General features: G+C 38.6%; 1 protein-coding gene across 2 annotated transcripts in view; it reads left to right on the top strand.

Moving 5' to 3' along the window:
• Positions 1-7,593, top strand: part of DNAAF9 (dynein axonemal assembly factor 9) — a 134,085-nt gene extending 126,492 nt beyond the window's left edge. For both annotated transcript variants that reach the window (XM_054028949.1, XM_054028950.1), the window contains exons 36-37: positions 908-1,001; positions 3,492-7,593. In XM_054028949.1, the coding sequence (XP_053884924.1) occupies positions 908-1,001; positions 3,492-3,604 (207 nt within the window). In that variant the 3' untranslated portion in view covers positions 3,605-7,593. The remainder of the gene's footprint in view (positions 1-907; positions 1,002-3,491) is intronic.
• Positions 7,594-12,313: the final 4,720 nt, after the last annotated feature.

Raw genomic sequence — 12,313 nt, forward strand, 5'->3', positions numbered from 1 at the left:
CAAAGAAGAGCCACGAGAATGATTCAAGGATTAAAAAATATGTTTTATAGTGATTGAGCTCTTTGTGTCTATCTATTTAGCTTAACAAAGAGACGGTTATGGGTGACTTCAGTACAATCTATAAGTATCTACATGGGGAACACATTTAATAGGGTCTTGAATCTAGCAGAGAAACACATACATTGATCCAATGGCTGGAAGATTTACCAAGGCTCATGATGGATTCTCCATCACTGACAATTTTTAAATCGATTGGATGTTTTTCTAAAATATGTGCACTAGGAATAATTTTGGGGAAGTTTCGTGGCCTGTTATACACAAGATCAGACTAGACGATCACAGTGGTCCCTTCTGGCCTTGGAAACTATTAATCTATTCTAGATTGAGATGAACAGGGCCAGTCCGTGTCTCTTGAGTGGTTTGTCTGGAGACACAAGAAGATAGCCCTGTATCAGTTAACATTAACGGCTTGTTCAGACTAGGATAAAAGGCATATTTTAAAATTATATTAGCTAAAATGGGGCAGGGCTAACTTGCCCTTTCCAAACTAGTGTTGCATTGTTTAGGCTAACAAGTTTTAAGAGTATACCATTTATCCTAGTCTAGACATGCCCTTAGGGTCCTCTTTTACAACCAAAAGGATAATAAATGTTTTGGTTTTTTTCCTCAATTTTCCTAGTAGAAAATTAAATTACAAGGTAACAGCTAAAGATACTGCAATCATGTTAGTATTTAAGCCTGTTTTGCAAGTGTCTACCTCATTTAAACAAAAGGTCAAGCACTTTTGTACTGGGTTGGTAAGTTTCTGAAAAGAGGCATCCCCCTTCTGTTTAACTGCATAGATTTACATACCCATGTTTTAGACTGCCTCCATGTCTAATGGTACAGTATTTGCCTTTGAATGCAGATGAAGCGCCACTTGGATCCACTTCCAGCTGGTTACTTTTACAATGGAACTCAGTTTGTGAATTTCTTTGGGGACAAGATGGATTACCATCCACGTATCCTTTAATATGTATTTAAATTTATGAGTATTTTTGTAGAAAGTATGCTGCAGATGTAGACAAAGCTGACATGTGGAATATTGAGGCAGAGCATTATCCTTAAAAGAGCCAACTGACTAGCTGGTGATCATGCATAGTGAAAGATTTTGATGTTTTAAATCAGCATATGACCATTTGCCGTATCAGGCTTTAACATTAATAGATCACTCCTACAGTCACCGTGTAAGAAGCTGTACAAGTACACTATAATCCTGATTTTTTCAAAACCCCTGTTATCTGAATCCCTTCTGTCTCCAGGCTCTGCATTAGGATAATGTGGAGGTTCAGATGATAGAGCAGAGACCCCCGGCCTTGGTGGAGGCCACCCTGTTGCTGAACGGCCTTTGCAGCAGGTCAGGAAGCCTTGTGCAGCCCTCCTGTCATGGGACTGAGTGAGTGGAGCCATGACAGCAGAGCTGCAAGGGCCCCTGCACTGCTGCAGGGCTGGTGACACCTGATCCCTGCATGTGCAAGGGCCTGATGGGGCAGATCGACGCAATGGCCAGAAGTCTCCACTTTGCCCCATCAGGGCCGCAGCCTTCCTCTCCTCCCCACCCCACCCCTTGCGCTTGCAGCAATCAAGAGGGTAGTCCTGGTGTCATGGCCGTGAGCTACAGAGGGCTCCCTGCACTGCCACTCCTGCCCTCTCAATTATCCAAACTCCTGATTATCCAAACAAAATCTGTGTCCTCTGCGGTTTTCAGATAATCGGAAGCATACTTAACCCCCCCTCCCCAAAATCTCAATTTAAACCAAATAATCCCTTAACTACCTTTCAATATAATGTGTCACAAAAAGAATATATACTTGGAGAAACCCCCCAAAAAAGACAGCAAGATCTCTGGCTACAAAAATCTCTCATTCTTGTTCCTTGGATGTTGAAGTTTCATTAATGTAAAAAACCTTCTAGCCTGATTGATGTGCAAAAATCTCACATGCATAGGAACTAATCACTGTATCTTCAGAGTGCGCACACAAATAAAATCAGAAGCATGTGCGTGATTACCCTCCAGTATTACTTGTGAATTAAAATATGGCTGCACTTGCTTCATTATTTAAAAACCCTTGCTTGGGTTCTGCACCCTTTACTTGATACCAGCAACCAGCTATGGCGAGCATACGCTGAACTCTGAAATTAGCTATCTTTGTTTTCTTAGATCAGCAAAATTGGTTCCTTGTCAGGACAAAATAAAATATACCAAGATCCAAGGGGCTTTTTTTAGTTTTTCCTGAATCACACTGATTACTTTTTTTACCTGAATTGGAGTATTAGATTTTCTCTCAATATTTGGCAGTAACTCCAGAGTCATATTAACAGACCCCCCCACTGTACAATTCCTCATGTGTTTATCACATTTTCTAATATTTTTTTCCTAAGATTCTCTCTAAACTATTATTTATTTGTATTATTGTAGTGCCTAGGAACATTTGCATTAGGTGCTGAACAAAGAGACCATCAGTCACAAAATCTTGCCTCAAGTCTCCTTTTATGTTCTCAATTTCGTTTTTTATTTCTTAATCTTCAGTAACTGATTGATTGTAATTTACTTGGAAAGCTGCAGGTGGATACTTCAGTTCTTCTTTGAGCAAGAGGGCCCACTAAAACCTTGTTCATGAATATTAATCTTGATATTTCTGCTGGTGGGATTTTGTGACTTTTTTGCTTATTGAAACCTACTTAATCAAATTCATGTACACCTCTACCTCGATATAACGCTGTCCTCGGGAGCCAAAAAATTTACTGTGTTATAGGTGAAACCGCGTTATATCGAACTTGCTGTACCACGTTATATCCAAATTCGTGTTATCGGGTGGCGTTATATGGGGGTAGAGGTGTAATTCTGGTGTGCAAGACCAAATAATGGATGAGACTATCCCAAATAATGTACCACAGCATCAACCACCCTTTCACAGCCATTAAAACAGTCTAATAACAGAAATAATACCCTCATTTACTATCCCCTCCTAAATGCAATCCAGTACAAATGGAACATACTTCCAGGGTCTAGATACTGTGTGATGGGTCTACATTTTTTTTTTTTTTTTTTTTTTTTTTTTTTTTTTTTACAGAACTTTACCCAGGGACATCAGATTGAAGCTTGGGATGATTTTAGAGAGGCAATGGTTGGAGCAGAGACTGGATATCCTGGAGATATCCTTACTGTCGCTTACCTGACCTGCTGGTGTTTCACACAGCCCTGATTATTTTTTCCTATTGAGATTAAGAAAGTTACCTATGTAACTCTTGTAGTCTCTTTGAGGAAGCGTACTGATAGTCCGTTCTGACTCCGGAATATGCTAATACATTGTATTATTGCCCACAGAGGAAAATTCATCCTGTTAATATGCAGAGCTAACTAGTTCAATTGCTTACTTAGTCCAACCTGTTCAGATTCTAGTGCACATTTTTATTTGGATGAATACTTTTCCTTAGTATTTCGACATCAGTAATGGACCAGTTCATGAATGACTACTTGGAAGAAGCTAACAGAGAAATCGAAAAGTACAACAGAGAGCTTGAAGAACAAGAATATCATGACCTCTTTGAGCAGAAGACATAAGCATGCATGTTTGTGGTATTAAATGCACATAAACGTGGATTTCTAAACTGTCATCTGACTATCAGTAACCGAAAAATGCTGACAGCCTTGCTGGTTAACAAGAAAATAAAAAGTAAAATGTTAGTTTTTAGCAGTTTTAAAATGAAACTTCATTCCTGTAAAGCTGGCATTTTAATCTGGTAACTACTTAGTTGTTTGTACAGTCTGGTTCACATCCACTTCATCTTAATTCCAGATCATAAAAAGCATCACCTGGAATTTCTCTGTTTAGCAGTGGAAATACTACATGTTCAAAACAAAACTATGTCCTAATAGCCCTGTGTATGAGCAGTGTAATTGGTCTGTGGTACAGATAATCAAAAACCTGGAGCTCATTTCTTTCAATGTCCTATCAGACTTCCTGTACAGAATGTACACAGGTGTCCATAAATGAAAAAGTGGCCAACACTGGTTACGCCCTGAAGTATTTCAGTATGAGAGTTTGAGTGTTCCTAAAGCGAGAAATGGGGGAACACTTGAAAAGCTCTGATCACCTGATCTTGCTGCTGCTCTCAATGGCTCATTTTCTCCTGTGATACTATCGTTATCATGCAGAATGCATTACAGGCAGAGTGGTGTAACCTATGACCTGACATTGCTTGAGAGTAAAAGGGTTATCTTGTACATTTTCCTGTAGCCCCAACATCTGAGCAAATCATCTGGGGATGAGCAAGGTATCTTTTGGCTGAAGAGATGAGTTATTCGTCTACTCAATATGTTTTCAAAGGTAAAAAAGAACAGTAGAGAAATGCAGAACAGTACTTGAAGTACTTTATCTGTCAAGCTTTTAGGAGAATCTATGTGCCATAGCCTTCCACATAATTGAAACACTGGGTTTGATTTTTTTTGGTTCCGATTTGTTTTTTCAAGCTGATATTATAGTGAGAATGATGGCACCTTGTCCTCTAAATTAAACAAGAACTATTTTGAATATGACAACATAGAACGCTGGCCAAGACTCTGAGGTGGCTAACCTGCAGGCTACTGACCGACAGTATTGTAGAGCTTGTTACCTTGAAAAACAGATTACTGTAGCTCACTGTGTATTTGGAAATTAGTTTTGTGGAAACCAACCACGGCTGAACATTTTAACTTGCATACTCCTTTCCCTCAGGAACAGATAAGGATCAGCTTCTAGTGCATCTGTGATCTTTCTGTTGATCAGATGTATTTGATGCAATAAGAATTTATTGAAGGAATAATTCCGTATAGTATGCTTATAATAATGAAGCATAACTGGTGTTCATAAGCTCTTCTGTTAAGAAAACTAAAACTAGATTGAACTCCTACAGTCAAGTGCAAGTCCACATAGAAATTTGATGCCTTAGTTAGGAAAGAAGTTCTTTAAATTTGGAATCTTAAATGGCTGTAATTTCAATTAGACCATAAAAATTGGAACACTTCAGATAAAATTTTAGTATACGTCACTACTAGCCTGTACTGTGATCATTAGGGTATACGGATTCCGTAAGAAAGTACAGTTTTTGAATTCCAGGTGGTGCAGCTTAGGATTTAAATGTTTGTAAGGCGGCTGCTTCGTTTTTTCGTGCTAGATGTTAAAAGCTTTCAGAATTTAGGCATTATCTTGCACACCACAGGACTTGAATAGGATAGACGTGTTTTCCTTATAAAGCACAGTGAAAACCAGCAGTTTAGTTCCAAGTTTTGTATGCTTTCTGGGGCAACCCATATTGCAGGTATAGAGCATCATAATAAGGCTCGAGAATTATCTATGCATGGCTACACTTTAGTCTTTTAATATACTTAGTGCCTGGTAGGTAAACGTAGCTAACAGTTGATTTCTGGGGTGTTGTCAGTGTTTAGAAACTAAGTAAAATTGGCTATGGAAACTGCGTCTTAAGACAGGGTTGTGAAAATATAAAATTCTGTAGGTAATATTGCAAAAGGGGCATTTAGACAATAGAATAATTCTTTGCCAATATAACTTAGCGTAAACACTGTGTGCTCCTTTTTAGCCTAAATTGTCTAATCTGCAAAAGCCATATCTCTAGAATAGCTGAATGACTATGTAACGTCAGACATAAAATACCAGGAGCTGAGACAAATGGCACTCGGTTGACACTTTGTCTCATCTTGGAAATCAGTAACGGAGTAGGTTTTAAGTGCAATTGATAGATGAAGATACTGTAGTTTATACTCTGCTGAACTCTCTTTAAGAACTCTAATTTGTGCAGGTCTTGAAAATAAACATTGCTGGGCTGCCTCATCTGTGTTTAAAACCGAGATGCCCTGTGACCAAAACAGGAAATACTAAACTTATTAAATTGGGTTTATTGCTGCACAAATCAAGCTGTTTTTAAAGCCTGAATCAGAAGAGTTCACCACAACAAAGGCATAGTATAGATATTATATGCTGTACTGCATGCTGAGTGGTAACAATAACTGTGTAATATGATGAAGACCTTTCACCATACTGGTACTATTTCAATTAATATATTTTGGTATTGAAATAATTTGATTACCTCAGCTTTTAATGTTTAACTGTGATTTTTAAAAAAAATTACCGAAATAGTGAAACTGTGACAATGATACCCTTTAAACATAGCAGTGCCTTGCATATGGCGCCATTGATGCACTAAGCGAATTATGGGAGTGGACGTCATGGGTTGTATTGCTTGCACCCTTTTTTTAAAGGAGAAACGGTTTTGGTGAAAGGACTTAAAATTAACCTAGTGAAGAATATTAGCACATATGGTTAAATCGTTTTTTAAAAAAACTCTTTGAGGACTAAAATGTATAAATACTTGATACTGCTGATGTTTTATAGCAGTTGCTGATTAATTTTACTTCCCACAGTCAGCAGCCCCCCCCTTTTTTTAAGGGGGGAAATCGTAATTTTTGTATTCCTGTCAGAGATGTATATACCATGCTGAACCCTAACTGCAGGGGAATCTGGTTTTTATTTTTTGAAGTTGAGATAAGAATTGGGTTAATCCTAAATATCTAGTTTTGGAAATTTTTAGCTACTGTAAAACAAAAAAAGCACCATCTCTCGATAAGCTGCAAATGTTCAAATAAGTAAAAAGTGCCATTATACTATCTTTTTACTGTATAATGAAAATGGAGAAGAGTAACTTTGTGTCCAGGCATTTCTGGTATTATGCTGAAGTGCTAAGAGTCCTCAAAGGGTTTATATGCTTTGCTGACCTTAACGTTAGCAGCTTGTGTTTTTTCTCACAGAGAATGAGTGTTGGTCAGAAGTTGCTGAAGTTATAGGGGGGTGAAAAATGTGACAAACTTAGCAAGGGAACACTTGCAACTTGAACTGAACTGTGACCTAGGATTATTTCTTTGTAAAGCTGTGGAATTTGGTATTCCAGTTTTTACACATTTGTATTATTATTTAGCAAAAATGATTGCAGGGAGGATTTAAGTTGCAATTAAAAGTTCCCTAATAAGTTTTATATTGAGATTTTTCTGAATTTGCACAGATATAAGCTCTGGAATACCTTGTTTGGTATTCTTAAAAGGGAAAATTGTAACTAGTATAGTAAATGGTAAACTGTGAGTTGTTAGAACAACGATGTTAATCTAATTTTAGATTGTTAAAAATGTACCTCAAAAGGCTAGTGAGAAATTGCTTCATTTTTACACAATTGTCAAATACTAATATAACAAATCTCACTTTACAATGTGCCAAAATTCACTTTTATACTAGTTTTCAATGCTTTAATATTTGCAACTTGTTAATTTAAAACTTGTATTTACAAACACTACTGTAACTTCAGTTAAACTGAATTGTGTGATTGAAGCTTTTTTGCTTATTGTATTTATTACCCAACTTGATTCCGTAAATATATAAAATTACCTTTCCATTTATTTTTGTATTGTTTTACATGTTTATACCTGCAGTTCGTGTGATTTTTTTTTTTTACAACTGTAATTCTAATGTCATGCTAAGAACCAATAAAGTATATCCATTTGTTGTCTTTCATTTGATTCTTTGACAAATTGAACAAGTTCATGGTTATTTAAGTTGTATTTTTTGAGGCTCTCAGCAGTCACTTTTTAAACTGAGGCTACATCTAATTATGCATTAGACAGTTAACTAAAACAGGAAACAAAATGCCACATGATCACTTGTAACTAAGCTCCCCGTGTACACTTAAAATCTTCATAATGAGTGATCTCTGTCAAGCAAAACAATAATATAAAGCCGCTGGTTTAATTTCAGACCATATAGTAAGCCTCTTAACTAGTTGGCTAAAGCTCATGCAAGTGATTTTTTTTTTATTGTGCCTACTCAAGGCTTGCTTTTAACCAGTTGCACACTTGTAAAAATAATTATGGCCGTTTATTCTTTGAAAGCAAGAAATTTATTGCAAGTCTCAACAGCAAAATTGATTTTACTGTTTTTTGAAGCAAATTCACTTAACGTTCATCTCAGAATGTTAATAGCGGACTTCGTTGTAGTGAAAGCGTTTACATGTTTATGCACACGCCGGATAAGGGCTAAATCCCGTTCCTTTTATTCATGTAAGTAAGAGGGAGGACCACTCTTTGAGCAACTGATTTTATGTAAAAGGCTTGTCAGAACGTGTTTTTGATAATTTTGATGTATAATGTCGGTGATTGTTTATTCTTTATTTTTTTCTATTTGTATCTATTTAAATTTTCACAGTTGCAGGAAACTGGGGAGGGCTCACACAATTATTTTATGCCCGTAGATACTGAGATTCAATAACTCCAACTCTTCAAACACAAATTGTCAACATCACATGTCAAAATTACATTACAAAGTAAGTATCCTTAAATCAAACTCTAATGTCTCAAGCAGCATTTTTCTTTTGCCTTTCTTTGGTTATCAATGGAAATACTTTTTCATCTGTGTGTAATGAAATCGACATTTATCGACATCTACTGATTAAAAATCTAATCCTTCCAAGCCTATGGAAAGGAAATGTCAAATTCAATTTCCTTTAAGTTCAAAACTGTTCTATATATTCAGCAATATCGTTATTCCATATGCTCAGTATCTTTTCCAGCAACTTTATTTCATATTTGATATTAACTTTATGCAGTATTTTTTTAATTGCGTTAATTTGATGCTTATGATTCATCATGCTTTAGGAATTATTTTGGGGAAGTTCTGGTCTGTTATGCAGAAGGTTTGACTAATGATCGTAGTGGTCCCTTCTAGCCTGGGAATCTACGAGGTATTGATAGCACGAGCTATAGGGTGTGCTTTTGAACAGTTAGTTGTGCTTCCCATCTGGACCTGTAGTATGCTCATCCTGCTCTTCTTTATATGGGCTCCTCAGATGACCAACAGAGCTAAGGAAAAAGCCGTTTTCATTGTTAACCTGAGAGGGACAGACTACATTTTGCATCCAGTCCTCCAGAACTGAAAAACCACTCTGCTTCTCCCTCTTAAGAGAAAGAAAAGCTGCCCTCCCTTCCTCCCCTCCCCCCCGCCTGTATTTAAAAGTTTTATGCCTTTTCTTTCCCCGCTTTTTATACATCATGCTGAACTACTACATAGAAAGAGAGGATGAGCCTGAATATCTGAACACCCCTATCCCATTTGGGGGAAATTGTGAGCCATATGTGAAAAAGCTTTTACCAAAGAAGTGTGTTTTGGGTACAGCTTTTTGTAAACAATGAAAAAAACATATGCATGTCCAACAGCATTAGACTGAAAACAGCCAGCTTCTTCACCTCAGCTCTGGATACCTAGTCTCTGCCCTGTCTATCGCTAGGGTTACAGCCATGCGCATGCACGCGTGCGCGCTCTCTCTCTCTCTCTCTCTCTGCAGAGAACAACTGGATGAGAGAGCAAACTATAAAGGAACAAAACAAAAAAACCACCCAAGCACTGTACAAACACTAGAGGAGAGACACATCTCAAACCAATTAGACTGGGAAAAGCTAGTGTTTTTAAAAAAAACCAGCTGCTCATTCTTTAAAAATAATTATCCCATTAGCCATTGACCAGCTGGATGACAGTATTATTTCCTTACCAAATGATATTCTTCATTTCTCATTTTCTTAACCTAATTTTTTTTTTAATTTTTTACTGAAAGCTTTCATGTTCACCTCTTTAAAATGGACACTGATCCCTGGTGGATGTAGGGCATGTTACATTCTTCTTTGAGTGATTACTCGTGTATTCCACAGGTGTGCGTGCTCGCCATGTGCACCGGTGTCGGAAGTTTTTCCCCTATCAGTACCTGTAGGGGAGCTCTCCCCACCCTCAGTTCCGTCTTGCTGCCAGTGAAGGTGCGTCAGACCTGCTCTGCTCCAGCTTTGCCCCAGAACTCTTACCCATTCAGTGTATGGTGCCTGTAGTTAGTAGTTTGATTAGTTTAGTTTAGTTTTTAGTGCCCCCAGGTCGGGGCGTGCCCCGTGCCCCGGGTTTTAAGTCGTGTGACACTTGTAGGTGACGGATGCCAGTGAGTGATCCACACATGGACTGTTTACGTTGTTTGGGTGAAACCCATCTCCGCGTTCGCTGCAAGATTTGCTAGTCATTCAAGCCTCGCATTATGCGATAATCTACCAGACCAGGGAAAACGCCGGGTTCGGCAGGGCTGTGCTCTGTCCCGAGAGTTTAACTCCTTTCCACCTCCAACAGATATGGCTTGGAATCACCTATTGTGGAATACACATGAGCAATCACTCGAAGAAGAGAAGACAGTTACCTTTTCTGTACCTGGTGTTCTTCAAGATGTTGCTCATGTCTATTCCACATCCCGCCCTCATTCCCATCTGTCGGAGTTGTCTGGCAAGAAGGAACTGAGGGTTGAGGGAGTGCACAGCGCCCCTTATACCGTGCCATGGAAGCGCCACTCCAGGGGTCACTGGGGTGCTCCCCTACGGGTACTGCTAGGGGAAAAACTTCTGACACTGGTGCACGTGGCGAGCATGCACATCTACTGTGGAATAGACACGAGCAACACATCTCGAACACCAGTTACGGAAAAGGTAACTGTCTTTTATCCATTCAAATCAACTCGCTAATAGTAATTTATGCAAGCAAGAAAGTCCCTGCCCCAGAGATCTATAACAAAACAATAAATGAATGAAATAAGAGGAGGTAGGCAGGGGTTGGGAAAGACCAAAATTCCAGTAAAAGGAGCATCTAGACAGTAGTCTTAGCTCACCACCTGCTATCAAGTGAAATTTCAGTTGATTTTTAAAGCAAGATGGATTGTTTCCCCCTTGACCAATCTGCCTTGAGGTGATGTAGCAATCTGCCCGTCCTCATCCCTTAATTTCAAGTCAAAGGTAAGTTTTTGGTGCCCAATGTCAAATGCTTCCTCAATACCACTCAAAATATAGCATTAAATCAGGAATTTTCCCCAGCTAAACAGGTCACCTTTGAAAGCACAGTAGTAATTTCTCTTTTTAAGTGTACCCTTTCTGAGCCCATTTTACAGTGCTGCTGGGTATGTGCAGTTGGCCTTGCTGTGCTGTACTAAAATCAAGAAGGGGGGAGGGGGGAGTTTTCATCAGCTTTTTTGTATAATGGGCAATTTTTGCCCCTTAGTTTCTACCAGCCAGATCAAGAGTTTAGCCAGAATCCACCGAACAGCCTGACCATTACCTTTTAAATATTAGACCTCAGTATCCAGAAATTGTGCTGTTATTTTCAGAAATGCCATAAAGAACTTAGTCCCTGATCTGACAAACGCTTAGCTACGTGTTTAAAGTTGGGACCTTCGTGCTAGATCTAGTATAAGTTAAGTCAATAGGAGGTTTTCCACCAGGGACCAGGCCTTTAGATAGAAAATGCTGGTAAGTTAACGCTCAGTATGATTTTTATCTTACCATGTAGTCACTTCTTAATTGGATTTGAATAGCCAGCTTAAGCCATTCATAAAGGAGGATAAATTAAAGGTCATTTCATTCATTAAGTTTGTTTAGGCCTTGCAGAGTCTTCTTTTGAATGTCTACTTAGACAGTGTTTTGATGCTGTGCGCTTTCATCAATTGCATTTTAGCCCTCCATTAGCAGACTTTATTGTCCCACTTGCCTCCTTTCTGCTCCACTTAGTTTTTGCTGCTTGGATTTACCCAACATTTCTATTTAGCTTGTATGCTTTAATCATATGGAGATATACCTATCTCCTAGAACTGGAAGGGACCTTGAAAGATCATGGAGTCCAGTCCCCTTCCTTCACAGCAGGACCAAGTACCGTCCCTGACAGATTTTTGCCCTAGATCCCTAAGTGGCCCCCTCAAGGATTGAGCTCATAACCTTGGGTTTAGAAGGCCAATGCTCAAATCACTGAGCTAAACTGAGGTCAAACTGTAGGTGGCTGTAGATGAAATGTGAAATTGTTTTAACCTGATTGCAAGGAAAATCCTATGCAAGGAGAAATGCTTTATTGAGAAACTACAGAAAATTGTTTTCCAGAATGTGCCGGTGCATGATTTACAAGATGCTTTTGGGATTGTGCTGGATTTCTGGATCCCTGGCATCAAGGGGTTAACAGTTCAAAAACCCTTGTTCAAGCTTAATCTTTAAAGGCTTGGAAGCCTGAATGTATAAAAGGATGTAAACTCTGGCAACTGTCAAGCCATCTGGAAGATTTCTAGAAAGGCTGCAACCCAACGTTTGTATCACGTTTTCCTTTCAAAGGGAATGCATTTTCCTTTTAAATATTTTGATTTTGGGTGCTCCCAGGAAAAGAGACCTGTCTGCTAC

The sequence above is a fragment of the Malaclemys terrapin genome, chromosome 5, assembly GCF_027887155.1.
Source record: "Malaclemys terrapin pileata isolate rMalTer1 chromosome 5, rMalTer1.hap1, whole genome shotgun sequence".
Lineage (NCBI taxonomy): Eukaryota > Metazoa > Chordata > Testudines > Emydidae > Malaclemys > Malaclemys terrapin.